General features: G+C 43.2%; 1 protein-coding gene across 2 annotated transcripts in view; it reads right to left on the bottom strand.

The window, feature by feature from the left end:
• Positions 1-14,682, bottom strand: part of SMAD4 (SMAD family member 4) — a 30,298-nt gene extending 15,616 nt beyond the window's left edge. For both annotated transcript variants that reach the window (XM_083356833.1, XM_083356834.1), the window contains exons 1-4: positions 14,419-14,682; positions 4,375-4,697; positions 3,950-4,124; positions 1,763-1,792 (exon numbers count right to left, since the gene is read on the bottom strand). In XM_083356833.1, the coding sequence (XP_083212959.1) occupies positions 1,763-1,792; positions 3,950-4,124; positions 4,375-4,623 (454 nt within the window). In that variant the 5' untranslated portion in view covers positions 4,624-4,697; positions 14,419-14,682. The remainder of the gene's footprint in view (positions 1-1,762; positions 1,793-3,949; positions 4,125-4,374; positions 4,698-14,418) is intronic.
• Between the last annotated feature and the right edge of the window lie 2,124 nt (positions 14,683-16,806).

Raw genomic sequence — 16,806 nt, 5'->3', positions numbered from 1 at the left:
TACAAAGAAGCGTATCTATTATAAATGAATTTGGGAAACTTTTCTAATTAAAAAAGCAGGTTGATACTAGAAGTGCGTGAAATAATCAGATGCTTGAGATATTTAGATTAAAGTGGAAGAATGTTCTCAGGGTACACAAATTAACTTGAGATACAAAAATCCCTAAATATCTTTTTTGAAAGAAAAAAAATCATTATTTCTTATTTATGAGTATTAAAATCCACTGTAATGAACCAGAATAATCCTCTCAAATACTTTGGCCACCTAATGAGAAGGAAGGACTCACTGGAGAAGAGCCTAATGCTGGGAAAGATGGAGGGCAATAGAAGAAGGGGACGACAGAGAATGAGGTGGCTGGATGGAGTCACTGAAGCAGGAGGCCTGAGCTTAGATGGACTCCAGAAGATGGTGGAGGACAGGAAGGCCTGGAGGAACGTTGTCCATAGGGTCGCGATGGGTTGGACACGACTTTGCAGCTAACAACAACAACAACAACAACAATCCTTCTCTCATCCATGCTCTTGTGTCAAGAATTTCTAGCATCTCCATGGAATTTTTGGACATTGAAATTATTCTGGACCTTATAGATTATACTCGCAACTAGTTATTTATAACCTTGCCCAAATACAAAGGACTTTAGGCAGTATACTATGTCAGTATAGGAAAACCAAAATGATAATATGTAAATCAGGACAAGGTCAAAAAGATAATCACAAAAAACTAAGAACACTCATCCCCATGCAAGAGAGGTGCCCATGATATGAAAATGATACAAAAGAGATCCACAATTTCTCTAACAACTGCAGACAGTAAGCCAATCATTGGCAAGACGACAAAAGCAACCTGTGAAGGGCACAGAATTGTTGCCCTATTGTTGCTACAGATACATGTTGAAATTCAACACTCAGTGAGCAGGAATGGACTTTCTCCTCTTCTCCCCCCCAGGAGATTTTGAGGGTGCATGGGAGAAGCTGAAAGCTCTTATACATCAGCAAAAATCAATTCCATTAGCAGACATATCCAACCCTTGTGCATATAAACTCAGAGCCAGCATCCTTCCCACACAAACCCATTAGGAAAAAAAGGGAAGTCATTTAGCATATAGGGGACTTTTTCAACATAGTCAGTGGGAATGGATTTAATTCTAGCCCAATGACAAAATAAAACCCAGTTGGGATTTAATCCGTTTGGAAATATAATAAATCCAAAATCAATTGTACGTGTACAAGAAACTGCATGTAGAAAGCAGCTAAGACCAATTAATTAGCCAAATAAATCACAGTAGGATGGATCAGACTTATTCAATGGATTTATTCCAGGTTTAAGTATATCTAACACAACGTATTAGTGGACACCCAGAAATTAGAAAATTTATGAGTTCAGGTACATGCAATATCTCATTTAGATTGATAAACTATTTTTTTAGTTCTTGAAAAGAGCCTTTTTATTGACTTGACTCCATCAGGTGGCAATGTTAATCACATAAAATGAGTAACCAGTTAAGGGTCTCAAACAATAATTGGCAATACTGTTATTTTTGTTTATTCTTTTAAGAACACAAATAAGAATAGCAAATTATAACATCTTATTTTCTCTTCCTCTGCCATTCATATGACAGAACACTTCCTTGTGACATGTAATTGCATAATACAATTTGCTATTCTTTTTACTGCAGAAAAATATAGTTTCTCCAGTGTTTATGTAGCTTTAAATTTAAGATTCCATGTTGTTTATAATGCATAAAATGTTATGTATAGCTTACCAGAACTTTGCAGAGTTAATCCTGAAAGATCTTTAAAGAGGAGAAAAAACACAACAATTAGACTAGTTTGAAATACCAGTGAATAAACATTTTTACCATCCAAACGTTTAAACAAACAAAAAAAAAGAACAGAAATATGTAAATATGTGGGAAAGGATAGGCTCCTGCAAAACGGCCAGCACCTGTCCTGGGCTGTTGGCGCCCTGTCCCTTTAAGGGGCCTCTCTGCTAGCCAGCCCGGCCACTGCAAGAGCTGAGCAGAGAGGCGGCAGCTGGGTATGGTAATGCTGGAGTTGGCGATGTTGTAGCGAGAGTGTAGTAGGTGGTATGTGGTGGTTTGTACAGCTTGAAGCAGCTTAAGGCAAATAAAACAGTTACTCCTCTCCAGAGGTAGGGCTTGCTAAGAGGAGGAGTAGAGCAGGGGTGCCAAACTGCCAGCCTGCGGGCCAGATGCATCATGCCGAAACCACGCCCACCCCATTGCCAGCAATGGGGAAAAAGTCGCGATACGTCGCAAGACATCACGTAACGTTGCGAGTTTGACACCCCGGGAGTAGAAGAACAGGAGTTGTGATAGAATTGGGGTGGGGGGAGTGGGCATGGTAAATAGCAGGGGGGGGGTTAGGGTGGGTGTGTTTCCCAGAGACCAGGGGTTAGGGTTCTGTTCACTCTCCAGGGTTTTGGGGCCCACTAACTTAGGATATCTATAAAAGAACCTGTGACAACGATGCGCCTTCCGTATGAAGCCTGACCACCTGGTTGTTCCCTGGGGTGTTTCGGTCAGGAGGTTAGGTGAGCTTCTGCTGCCACAGATGGTGTATTTTTTGTGACTGAGGTTACTGCATTATCTTTGTGGGTGTTCCATGCTTCTTGTTTTGATCCCTATATACCACTTAGTCACTATTTAGAGATAGGTGACCGTTTAAATAATTAAATTATTATGTTCTTAAAATTCTCTACTTGGCAAATTTTTATATTAAACTGGAAGCTGTCTACCATTTCTGGAATATAATTCCATGATAGTATTTCAGAAATCCAATCTTTATTTATTGTTCCATCACAATAATACTTTTTTAAAACAACAGCTCTCAAAGGTGGACAAGGGACCAATTGATTCTTCCTTTCCATCAATGCAAATATTTATTGTCACTTTTTTAAATCCATCTTTAAGGAACGTTTAAAGATCCATCCACCACATTCAAAATAAAGTCCGTGAGACAAAACAGTTTTCAACAGTCTTCCACAAAGCACCATGAAATCTGTGAGCAAAATCTGAATCCATTGTCGTACTACCTTGAACCGAACTGACTCCTGAAACTAAATGGGCTTTTGTATGTGGTGGCTTTTTTTCAGAATGTGTTCTGATTTCTCAGTCCAGCCTACAAGGGTTTCTTCCATCCAACTACTCTTCAGGTCCAAAACCATGTTCAGCTTTTCCAACATCATCAAGGCTACTTAGCCTAAAGGCTGCAAAACACAGCTCAATTGTCACAAAACCTGCCTTGACCACTAACAGCAGTAGGATGCAACATTAAAACCCACAACTATGAAACAAAAGGTCTCTTGAATACTGCAAGGCAAAGATAAGGGTAAGCAAAGAATTCAAGAACACTGGAAGATTCAAGGCCATAAGGAAATCAAGTATGTCTGTCTGTCTGTCTGTCTCTAACTCCCCGCTACAATAGCAGGAAAGAATCTGGGATATTTTACTGACAGAGATGCTGTTCTCTCTGGCATAACTCCCAAGTGTTTTAAGTTTCTTTCTCTGAAAGAAAAATAAAATAAAATAAAAGCTGCTGGTATGACTAACATTGCACCTACGCACTGCAACCTTGTTTCTGGTTGTCAGTGTTCCTGGTACATCTTTCCTACAACCAAAGAGAATAGGAAAAAAAAATAGCAATACCACTTAGACTTATATACTGCTTCACAGCGCTTCACAGCCCTCTCTAAGTAGTTTTACAGAGTCAGCATATTGCCACCAATAATCTGGGTCCTCATAATAATGGAGGCTCCGTTGACCAACAGCAGGAATATTTTCTAGCAGTCTGGAATCTACTGCCATGCAAGGTAACCACAAATAAAAAGAACTTACTCAGAAAGTAGAAGAGTCAGGAATCCGTTGTTAAAGCTAACCCAATTTCTAATTTAACTTCAACAATTAACATGGATTTATGAACAAACTTACCAATGCCAGGTGACACAACACGTTCATAATGATATGGATTCACACAGACACTGTCACATTTCAAGTCAAATGCATATTGGCAATATTTGACATGTTTGAGTTCATTTTTGTGAAGATCAGGCCACCTCCATAGCCGTGCATAAATTACATGCGGAAAGCCCTTTCGACCAGCCACCTAAAAAGATTGAAAATAATGGAAAAATTCAATGGAAAATTAGAGTGAAAATGATTTAAGAAATCTAGGATATGAAGGAAATGCCATTATGTTTTATACTCTATTGCTACAAAAAAAAAACCATCACTCATCTATAAGCACAATTCACACAGGGTCATAGGCAAGCGTGACAATGGTCCATTCCTCTACATCTCTTTCTCACTACATAAAATAAAGAACACGAAACAGCACCAGATATGCTTCTACTAACCTGAAGCCTTCCATCCAGTGTTCTCTGAATCGTAACGCATTTGCTAGGATGAGCTCCGTTGGTGGTTATGGCTGTAATCAAGGAATCCAGTTCATCTTTTTTCTCCTTGAGTTTTTTAACTAAGCTTTCAATAGCCCTCTTTGCAAATGTTTCACTCTCCCCTCCTTGTCGATGGCACATCAAACTGTGAACAATGCTCAGGCAAGCATCGTTACTGGTTGGCGTGTTGGTAATAGACATACTGTCCATTGGTGGTACAGTTCTCGCTTCAAGGCCAAAGATCCCGGCCAGCCAGTGGGCCGGAGACTACATCCAGGATAAGCCTAAGAGGAAGGGAAAAAAAAAAGACCAAACATTACAAGGGCGGCAACTAAATGTTTTCTGTTTGGATCCTAGGCCATATTTTTCTGTGTTACCACTATCATATTTAAATTTATTAAAATGAACGGGATGGAAAAATAGTCCAACTCAAACATGCTTCTTTCCCACAAACATCAAGGTTGGAAGTTTTTTTAAAAACAAATGTGTCATCTTCCCCTAATTTTCTCAACGAGCATAGATTGGAATTGAACCTTGCTATCCTTGCAAATCCAATAAATTGTATCTCTGAGCACCGACTTGAAAGCAAATGATGTTTTGCCCATTTGTCTATACGGTGAAAGGCCAGCCATGGAGTCAACCTCTTCACCTTCTCCAAACTGTTAGGCCTGCCTCCCTTTGGGGGGGGGAAGGAGGGGTGTACAAACAGGGTCCAGGAGAGTCCTTGACTTACAACAGTTTGTTTAGTGATCATTTGAAGTTACAACGGCACTTTAAAAAGTGGCTTATGACCATTTTACACACTTTTGACCGTTGCAGCTTCCCCATAGTTATGTGACTTACATTTGGATGCTTGACAACTGCCTTGCATTTATGATGGCTGCAGTGTCCCAAAGTCACATGATTCCTTTTTGCGACCTTTTGACAAGCAAAGTCAATGGAGAAACCAGATTCACTTAACAATCATATTACTAACTTAACAACTGCAGTGATTCACTTACCTACTGTGGCAAAAAAAGTTGTAAAATGGGCAAAACTAACGTAACCAGTTTCTCACTTAACAACGTACATTTTTGGCTCAATTGTGGTCGTAAGATTAGAATAAAGGGAGGTGTGATGGCAAAACATTTAGGAAACCCTGATTTAGAAACAAATGCAGTACCTAGCAACATGTGGGAGGGCAAGACAGACAAGTCCAGATTTGCCGAGGTAAAACAACAGGGATTATTTATCAGTTTAAAATTCAAAGTACAAAATGGAGATGGGGGAAGAAGAAAAAACTTGTCTGGACTTGCCCAACAGTTCTACCCTTATTGTTAAAAAACAGCCACATGGGGAGTTAGTTTACAGAAGTAGAGGACCAAGCAAAAAGTAGGAGGAACTGTGATAGGAGTGAAGGTGAACTTCTCTGGGGCCGGAGGTGAAGGAGGTGTTGGAAGAAAAGTCTTCATCGTGGTTCAGTCCAAGCCGGGAATAAACATGGCAACTGCTTTAGGAAGAAGCTTGCAGTTTATTGAAGAGGAGAGCCAGACAGAAAGATGGCTCTGGAAGAAAAAAGGGTGAGCACAAGTAGGGAGTGGGTCTTTATACCCCCTAGAGCCTTTTGTTTGGAGTTGTTCCTGTGGCATGAACTTTGACCTGAGTCTGAGTGTGCCTTTCTGGCACTCTGATGGTGCTGGGTTAATCCTATTATGTCCCAAAGGTCATATATCCTGCTTCCTTGGGGCTGGGGCTGATGGCTCTTAAGAGTTTGGGTGGGTTATGTAGATTTTAAGTCTTTGTCTTCTAGCTTAGACCTTCCTGGATTTACATCTGCATTTCTATAGAGCCGGTTTCTGCTTGGGGGAGGGAGACTTGGGGCTATAAAGAAAACTGGGCATGCTTTTCTGCCTCTTTAAGATCCTTTGAGAAAAGAAGTTACAACAGCACTGAAAAAAGTGACTTATGACCATTTTTCACACATATGACCACTGCAGCATCCCCATGGGCACATGAAAAGAATTCAGATGCTTGGCAGCCGAATTGTATTTATAACGGTCGTTGTGTCCCGACAGCATGTGACCATCTTTTGTGACTTTCTCACAAGCGAAGTCAATGGGGAAGCCAGATTCACTTAACAACTGTGTTACCAGTTTAACAACTGCAGTGATTCACTTAACAAATGTGGGAAGAAAAGTCGTAAAATGGGGCAAAACTCACTTAACAAATTTCTCCCTTAGCAACATAAATTCTGGGCTCAATTGTGGTCGTAAATGGAGGACTACCTGCACTAACTCTGGACAAGTCAAAATGCTGAAAAGATTAAGATAAAATATATTTACCAGTCAACCAAGTGAAGAACATTCTATCACACATGAAGATACTTTGGTCCTCAGAGCACTGCCATGCTAAAATAACAAATAAAACTGTGGAATTGGATGCAGTCTTTATCTACCCTTCAACTGAATAATTAAGAGCACAGCTGCTCTAGGAAAAAAAATCTATCACTATGAAATGTCTACTGTCTTTCCACAACCACAAAGCAGTACTCTGCTGCTGATGAAAATCTTTAGCAAGAGAGAGTACACATTTTTTAGGTACCAAAGCTCTGGGAGGGGGTGCAAATGGACTATTCCGTTCTGAATTTATACCAACATACATAAAACAAATTCAAGTGCATTCAATTTACTTTAAAGAGACTTCTTGAAATTTAAACCTTGAAAAAACAAATCTGAGAAAAGGAGCAGATCATGTATTTTCCACCAATAGTGAGGAGAAAGCAGCAATTGAATGATAGATGCAATAACAGGGAGGCGAGCAGGGAAAGACAGAAATCAAACTGGAACAAAACTGGAAACACGGGGTTAAATTATTAACTCTGACTTAAATTCCAAATAAACAAATTTGGCAAAAATCTGTTTCCAAGCATGCACTCAAAGTAGCACCTGTCTGCAACACTTGAAAATAGCCACACCTTTTTTTTGGCATCATGCAGCTGTTGTGCAATCCTTAAAAAAAGAAGTTACAGATAGGCACTATATTTGCAATCCCATATACTTTAAAGTACTTTTCTGCCTTCCAATCCAAAGCAGTGCATAATTTTTTTTTTCAAAACTAGGGCACAAAGGAGGAAAACCAACCTTCCAAAAACCAAACCTCTTTTTTCAAACCTGATTCACAGAGGTTTTATTTTATTTATTTACTTATTTTTATGCCAGGCTCTAGATGATAAGAGATGCAAGATGAAGCCACCTATTTCATTCAAGGCAAACTTGCACCATGAGATGCTTAATGTTCTTTCATCTCAAAAACATAAAAAAGACTTATTTTGTCCAGTATCTCATTTTTCACTGCATTCTAAAGATAGTAAGCTTCCAAGAACCCAAGTTAGTTAGGTCTCTGGGCTTAAATGCTTAAATTTACTGGCTTAGAAGTCAGCAAGCCTTTTTCCATAGTCTTAACTATCCATGGCTCTATTTCATCTTCCTTTGTCTCAAATCTATCTTGTGTTAACAAATGTTATACTAATTCTTTCTTTTTACATAACTTGCCTTGTTCAATTTTCTTGGATGACCTGAGATTCAAGTATTACAAAAGGGAAAAATCTGCATATGTCTAACACTAGAGTAGACTAGAGCTGGAAGGGACCTTGGAGGTCTTCTAGTCCAGCCCCACCCCCGCTCAAGCAGGAGAACCTACACCATCTCAGACCAGGGACTGTCCAACCTAGGAGTGGAAGCTTAAAAATCATCATTTCAGTCAAGTCTATTAAGCACAAAAGATTTTCTCCCAGCAAAAGTTTACGCTTAATGGAAATGGCTGCAGGAAGTCACACAACCTCCAAAGAAGCTAAAGTCTGTCATGAACCCAGTCTTAGTGGTCAGCCCTCACGAGGCACAAAAATAATCTCAATAACATTTACATGTAGCTGTCTTCTTAACCTTTCAGTAATAGCATTTCATGATTAATAAATTCCTTGCTTTCAACACTGCAAACCTGACTTTTACATTCTGGAAAAGATTGTTGTTAGCTGCGAAGTCGTGTCCGACCCATCGCGACCCTATGGACAACATTCCTCCAGGCCTTCCTGTCCTCTACCATCTTCTGGAGTCCATTTAAGCTCACTCCTACTGCTTCAGTGACTCCATCCAGCCACCTCATTCTCTGTCGTCCCCTTCTTCTCTTGCCCTCAATCTTTCCCAGCATTAGGCTCTTCTCCAGTGAGTCCTTCCTTCTCATTAGGTGGCCAAAGTATTTGAGTTTCAGCTTCAGGATCTGGCCTTCTAAAGAGCAGTCAGGGTTGATCTCCTCTAGGACTGACCGGTTTGATTGCCTTGCAGTCCAAGGGACTCGCAGGAGTCTTCTCCAGCACCACAGTTCAAAGGCCTCAATTCTTTGGCGCTCAGCCTTTCTTATGGTCCAACTTTCACTGCCATACATTCTGGAAAAGATACTGATTAGGAAAGATACAGTACTATGCATTCCTTCTGTTGTCGTTAGCTGCGAAGTCGTGTCCGACCCATCGCGACCCTATGGACAACCTTCCTCCAGGCCTTCCTGTCCTCTACCATCTTCTGGCGTCCATTTAAGCTCACGCCTACTGCTTCAGTGACTCCATCCAGCCACCTCCTTCTCTGTCGTCCCCTTCTTCTATTGCCCTCAATCTTTCCCAGCATGAGGCTCTTCTCCAGTGAGTCCTTCCTTCTCATTAGGTGGCCAAAGTAGGTAAGAGTTAAATTAACACTTAACTTTCAAGGTAACTGGGAAGTTCCAAAATCATTTCTAAGAAAGCATCAGCAACATACATGTGTTGGTTGAATCACAAAGCCACTTTTATCATATCCCTTTTGCAGATGTGGCTTCAATCTGTCTCCATAAAATCCCAATCTATGTTTATCAACCCAGCCATCTTTTTAACAGAAGCAACAGAATTCAAAGAATGACAGATTTCCCCATTAAGAGTGCTATGCTGCTACAATGTAGTGCCCCTTTTCATTCCTCAGAATACTTCCGCCCTAAAGGGATATTTGAGCAATCAATTTGGAAGCATGCTCTGCATGCTTTAAATATCATTGCAGCCTTTGCATAGCTTGCCTCAGTTAACAATCATTTACCACTGTTTAGCTCCATAAAAAGCAATGCAGATAGAGATGTGTTCAAAGTTCACAGGCAATTGTTAAATGTGTGAATTAAAAACTCCCTCTTTCATTAGGTTCTTCCATTTCTACTTTATTGCCAGAGGGATTCCTAATGTGGGAATGACCCATCTGCAAAGCCATATCCTTCTTTAATATTCTAGCTCATTCCTTTCTTTACACACTGGACAATTCACTAAACTGTGGGGAAGGGAATCCAATACCTTGCACTTTTTCTTCATAGAGAAGAATCTTACCACGATCAGTTCAGGGCTAAAAAGAATGCTGGCCTTTTTTGTCTTGAAGCATGTTTTTTTATACTTCTTTAAGTGTTCATGTATCATGGAAGACAGTTGCATGATTGTTTTATTTTCCCATCATTAATCTGTAAATCTGGAGAAGATCTACTTTCGTTACCGCTACCTGCCCCAGGTCATCAGGATTGGAACAGCATATAAATTCTGAAGAAATAAGTAAATAACTGTACATGACAGTCCATAGGGAAATGATATATTTGATATGAGGAAACACAAACAGAAGCCAAAGACACTATTCTTAATACAGACGCATAAAAGGAACTTCAGCTCCCGATTCATGAGCCCTGCATCTCACAGTAATACTCTACTAATAAAAGAATAACTGGAGGTTTCAAATGGCCCTTTGACACCAATCTGAATTGCCAAGTGCAATTCAAGGTGCCAGTTGTCTCTGGGTCAGGGCGGCACAATGGCTCAGCAGTTAAGATGTTGGGCTTGTCAGCTGGAAAGCCAACAGCCTGGGTTTGGGACCCAAGTGCCACGCGCGTGAGGGGCTGAGCTCCTGTTCCTTGCTCCAATTCCTGCCAACCTAGCAGTTCAAAACCATGCAAATGCAAGTAGATAAATAGGCACCACTTCTCACGATGACACAGACTTCCTCAGCTGAGAATCAGAGCTGAGCGTCACTTCCCTGAGTTTGTCATGACTGGGTAGGGGAAGCCTAAACCTTTTTAGGTCCAGAGCAGCTACCTGAGGGGCCAGCATCTTCTGTACTCCTCCTCCAGGTTCCGTCTCTAGGGGAATGCCATCGCTTGGCCCTTCAACGCAGCCACTTTCAAATACCACTCCCACATTGTGGAATTCCCTTGCCACAGAAATCTCATATTTTTTCCCCCTTCTCAGTTTCAGGAAAGCAGTTAAGATCTGGTTATTCCATCAGATGAAGCCAAACCCGAGACTTTCAATCCTGAAAAGATTAACAACATATGCTGAAAAATTAGACTGAAGACTAAATAAATATTAAGTGTAAAAACAAAATCTTTTAAAATAATTTCATGGATCCAAGAGCTACCACCAATGCATTTTTCTTGCCAAAAGTACAGTACCACAACTACTAAGAGGAACATGTGACATGTATTCAATAATCACCCTCACTAACATTTGAAGTCTGGTAGAGAATCATTTTGGAAGTATGCATTTAAAAGGATAAAAAACTGCATGTAAACAAAGTCTAATGTTTCAAAAATGGTTTCAGAAGAATAGCACAAGCTTTGTCAATTATTACAGAAGAAAGCATAAACTAGGACCTGATAGTTAGTACCATTAAATTCAATGGGACTTACTTCCGAGTAGAGTAAGGCTATTCACAAGACACATCAACCACAAAGCACCCAAGCACATTCAAATCAAACGTATTGTGCAATTTCAGCCCATAGAGTTAAGTGTGTTGTGCAAACTCAGAAAACTGGTTCACCATGACCATGTACATCGTTATATGCTGACTAATCATAATGCCACAGAATTATAATAGATAACATATACATTACTGTTAGAAGCAAATGACAAACTATAAATGTTGTCAGGAAATAACTCTTGCATTGCAATGAGATCTCACTTTGTCATTTAATAGTAGGAAAAGCTCTTTTAAATAGAATGGAAACAGGATGGCTAGTCTGAAGAAGAGTAGGAGTGTATTTATAATGCACAACTGTTTACAAAAGAAACCATCTCAATGATCTCCCCCAACTGAAGACATATGACATTAAAGAGTCACATCTAAATCTGAGCTGGTTATGGAGTTTAACTGTACTGAAATAGCATGAGGGGAGGGTTGATTGCAAAAGGTTTAAACAGATTTTTTTGGGGGGGTTATTAACAGGCAGAATATTGCTGTAATTTGATAAAATCTTTACTAAATAAAGAACTTATCTAATCACACCCATGTAGACTGTTGGATATTCCTATCCAGCTCTACCACTCAAACAAATTTTGCCAATGCTCTTCTGAGAGAGAGAGGAATCAAACCTTTTCTAATTGTTGTTGTGCTTCATCTAGAAAAGCAATTTCCCCTAATGACAATGGATACTGCCCTCTGTTTCCCCTGCTTTCCAGCACTGCAGGAGCCGAACAAGAGAGTTCTCTAACCCTCTAGAGCAGGGATTTCCCTGGGGGTGCAAGACGATATTCCAGGGGGTGTTAAAACTTGGGTTTAGGAGTTTCAAAATTATAGCGTACATGCATAATTAATTCATTGGTTATTTTGAACTTTTGTAAGGGGTGCAAGAATATATCAGAAGCGTTCTAGGGGTGTGGGGTATGGAAAAGGTTGGGAACCACTGCTCTAGAGCAGGGCTTTTCAACCAGTGGTATGGGTACCACCTGTGGTACATTGGCACCTGGCAGGTGGTACGCGACCATCCTAGAAAAGTGATGGAGGGGGAGAGGAATGAGCTGAACTGGTGGCAGCACCGTGAGAGATGGCTGGAGCTGCAGGGCTGTCAGGGCTCAGCGGAAGCGCCAGGATCAGCGCTTCTTCAGGGCTGTCAGGGCTCAGTAGAAGCGCCAGGATCAGCGCCAGGCTTCAGATGGAGCTCCGCGCTGATCCTGGCGCTTCTGCTGAGCCCAGAAGCAGCGCTGATCAGCTGGAATGTTGCAGCATCTCCACAGTCTTGTGATTTACATTCAGATGCTTGGCAACTGATTCATTTTTTTCAGAGCCATTGTAACTTCAAACCGTCACTAAGTGAACTGTTGTAAGTCGAGGACTACCTGTACTTCATCACTTTTTGCCTGTGTTTTTTTTTGGTCATCAAGTTTTTGACCCCTTGCTAGGCAACTGGTGGTACTCGGATGTTGCCATATCCTAAAAGTGGTACAACGGGTGAAAATGTTGAAAAGCCCTAGAGCAATACAAGAGGAAAAGAAAAAGGCACATATATTTTATCATCAGCAGGCCAGCATTGAGGGTGTGTAAAACTTTAAAATGATTTTAGGTCAAAACATCCAATTTCAAGACTGATTCTTTTCCCTTAGGTTTTTCTTGCCAGAGGCACAAGGAAGTTTCTGATTCCGAGGACTGGAATGATCTATTCTATAGTTTCTAAGCATTTTTTAAAGTTTTAACAATTTTGCACTTTAAATAGAATATTTAAAGTTTAAAACATTTCAAACTTGAAATATTTTGAATGGGGACAGTAATAAATGCAAATAAATACCTAAATAATGCTAACCATTTGCAGTTGCTCTTAATCTTAGCTAGTATGTGTAAACACGGCAGATAAGTATTCTAAATGTCTTTAAATTTTCTTTATGAAAATGGAGAAAAGGTTTTTAGTGACTATGCTAAAACATTCAAAAATGTTTAAGAAATAAAGAAAAGAATCCATATAAATTACTTACACTGTCATTTATACCAAAGAATTTTAATGTCAAGGTGATCATTTGCATATCTGTCAACCATCAAGGAAGACCAGGCATCCATATAGATACTGGACAATTTCTGAACTGGCTATTAACCAACATCTGCTAATATCTTGATTTGATATCCATTTCCGGTATCAGTTTTCATTTCTACACTATTTTTCTACGGTGCTTTAAGTTTGACTAATATCGAAAACAAGCGGTATGTGCAACAGAAACAAATCTACAATCCATTTCCTTACTCCATAACAACTTCGGTAACAAAGTAACAAATGTTAGTAACAAAGATAAAATCTTCTATTTTCACATAACGTATCTACTTGTTACCACGGATTCAGGAAATACTATCCTCGAAAGCAGACACTTTACCCCTTCTATACGGGAAATTTTTATTACGCAAACATTCATCACAACAACACTCGGCAACGACTTTCAATTCAGCACCTAGGAAAGAGAGACACGAAGTCTGCACTCGATTCAGGACCGCTTTTCGGTGCGTCCCTCTCCGCGCGCTCCCCTCCGCCCATTTAAAAAAAAAAAACAAAACCCGACGCACGTGGACGGGGAACCGACTCGGCCCGATCCCCGATCCCCCCAGGATCTCCCCCAAAGTCGTCAGGAAAAGCGTCGGTGGCAGAAAGAAAGTAACCCGAGGAGAGTCACAACGTAAAGAACCGAAACCCCCCAATCTTCCCCGTCCCGCTCCGTCGATCCTTCCCTCCTCCTCCCCCCCCCCGCCACGCGTTGTTTGCTTTTCTTTCTTCTGGCCTCCCTCCCTCCCCCGCCCGCCCGGAGCTCTGCCGCCAGCGCCAAAGGAAGCGCAGCGGCAGCCCCGGAACCCGCGCAAGGCTCCATCTTAGAAGCGGGCGAGGCCGGAGGAAATTTGGGGCCGGGAGGGAGGGAGGGAGGGAGGGCTCGGCCGGGACTCCGGGGCCGCTTTACCCACCCCCCCTCCTTCCCCTCACCCCACCCCACCCCCCCCCCCGAGGGAGCGGGCCCTCCCCTCCCCCTCCCCCTCCCCCGTGGGGGCGGCCGGACTCTTTGTTCTTCGCGCCGGCGACGGACCCGGCGCGGCTGCCGCAGCCTCCCCGGCTGTCGTGCAGCGCTTCCCTCCCCTCCCGGCAGGCTGGGAATGATGGGCGTTGCAGTCCGCGGCGGCGGAGGCCGCAGCCCTCGGGCGCCCCGGGCAGAAAGCGGGGCGGAAGGGGCGTTACCTGCGCCTCAGTCGGGACCCCGCCGGGGCCGCCGCCGCCGTCGCCGCGGCCGGCCTGCGAGGGGCCTCAGCGCCCCCTCCTCCTCCTCGCCCCGCCTTCCCCGAGAGAGAGGGGGGAGGGGCGGCGCGGCTCCCTCGCGGCGCGCGCGCGCAAACGGCCTCCAGGCGCGAGGGAAGGACGTTCCAGACGACGACGGCGGCGGCCCCCGCCTGCGTCGCCGTCGTCGTGTTGTTGTTGCCGCCGCTGCCGCAGACGCGTCCGAGTCAGGCCCCGCGGCGCATGCGCCTCACATCCCCGGCTGGCCAGCGGGTTCCGCAACCCGAGCTCCCCAGTCGGCCGAGCGCGGTGCGCATGCTCGCACCCGTCCCGTGACGCGCTGGAAGATCTTCCTGGAGAACGGCGCGGGAGGGCGCGGCCGTGAACTTTGGGAAAAGCGGGGGGGGGGGGGGATGCCGTGTTTCCTTAGTTTCGAAGTTGCCGCCCGCCCTGAAAGAGAACGGGGAGGGTTCAGGGCGGACTTGGCTTGCTGCCTTGCCGTGGCTCTTCGCGTTCCCACCCACGCGCGACCCTCCCCGTAGAGCTGCGCCGCCCACGCGAAGCCTGTCGCGTTCATCAGCCCCCTCCGTCGGGTAAAGGTGCCCTCGAAGCAGCCGGGAAAATTTTCTTACGGCCCCTTGCCCCCCCCACCCCGGTCCAGCGGAACCGGAACGTCTGGAAGGAGGCCTGGAGGGGGGAGGGGCCTCTTGGGGCCCTAAGGCTGGGCCCGCCTCTCCGCCCACGGCCCTCCACGTGTCTGTCCGTCCCCCACGAGCGTATTTGCTGCCCACCGGCCCAAATAGGCCTCCTGAGCCCACACCAGGAGCCCCGACCGGTTCGGCTCCAGCGCGTTTGGCAACGCCTCCCCACGAACTGGCAAGCTCGCAAGTTTCGCTTTTCTCGCCAGGTACACGCATATATCCGAACTAGACGTGTGTTGTTTCTCCGGGCCACATATACACAGTTCATTTTTTGCTCATTTTTACGCGGTGTATATTGGAGGTGGTGACCCTTTGAGAGCAGAATGCAAGGAAATCTCATTTTAATGTATGCTGATTAAGTGTACGTTTCAAGTGACAATAAAGTGTTCTATTCTATTCCGTTCCATCCCGTTATATTCTACTCTGATAACCGATGCAGAGTTAGCATTCTCACGGTCAAAATGAATGGCAGCCATCAGAATAGAGAACCGCGCTCGTCCAATCCCCGAGGGAGAGCAAGGTCACGTGTAGTGCCTGTCGTTTCTGAATGAACTTCAGCTCAAGCGGATCTTTCTTTGATGGGCTGTTACGCCGTAGAGAGCTTTCTATCCATAAGAACAAGTCGACGTGGACTTAAGCATGCTGGCTGGAGGATTCTGGGAGTTGAAGTCTTCAAGTTGCCCAAGATGAAAGCACTGCTACCTGTGGGCAGACCTTTCGGGTCTCAAGCAAAAAGCATCTTCCCATTCTTTAAGCCTTTTTTCGAACTGGAGATACCCAGGAATAAGCAGAGTGAGCGCCTGTTACTCGTCCCAGCTTCTGCCAACCTAGCAGTTCGAAAGCACGTAAAAATGCAAGTAGAAAAGTAGGGACCACTCCGGTGGGAAGGGAACAGCGTTCCGTGCGCCTTTGACGTCTAATCATGCCGGCCACATGACCACGGAGACGTCCTTGGACAAGCGCTGGCTCTTCGGCTTTGAAACGGAGATGAGCACCGGCCCTTAGAGTTGTAAACGACTAGCACGCATGTGCGGGGGAACCTTTACCTTTACCTGTTCACATAGTTGTTTTACTACAAGTCACTCGGATTTTTCATCTGCTGCATTGCAGCTTTGTTTTTGTTTGCTCTCACTTAAGCAGAATAAGAAAATTAAAAGCAAAAGGGAAAAAGGGAAAAAGCAAGTTAATATTTATTTATCATTTATTACATTTATATGCCACTTGTTTTTCTTAATTTATTTTTTCTTATTTTTTTCACCCCTGTCTGGATGCATCCTGTAAGAAAATGTCTGTAATAATTTCAATTTCAGAGCTAAGAATTCTAAGAGGACAATCAAAAAACAAATCCACACAAGATCTGTATCAAAATGGATGACTGTTTAGCTTGGACTGTTAAGGAGAAAAGAACTCCTATGATTATTGCAGGAAATATTATCTGGCTCCTGGCACAGAACAAGAGGAAAACTTCGATAAACTCAGTTCCTGCTACGGTATTTAAAAAGGGAACAAACAGGTAGTCCTCGACTTACGACAATTAAACACAAAATTTTCACTGCTAGGCAAAACAGTTTTGCTCTTTACGATCTTTCTTGCCATAATTAAATGAATCACTTTCATCTCATGCAGTTGTTTAGTAAGTAACACAGTTGTT

This window comes from Vipera ursinii (genome assembly GCF_947247035.1).
Source record: "Vipera ursinii genome assembly, chromosome: 2".
NCBI lineage: Eukaryota > Metazoa > Chordata > Lepidosauria > Squamata > Viperidae > Vipera > Vipera ursinii.
Note: the sequence above shows the minus strand (reverse complement) of the source record. Positions and strands in the feature narration are given on the sequence as shown.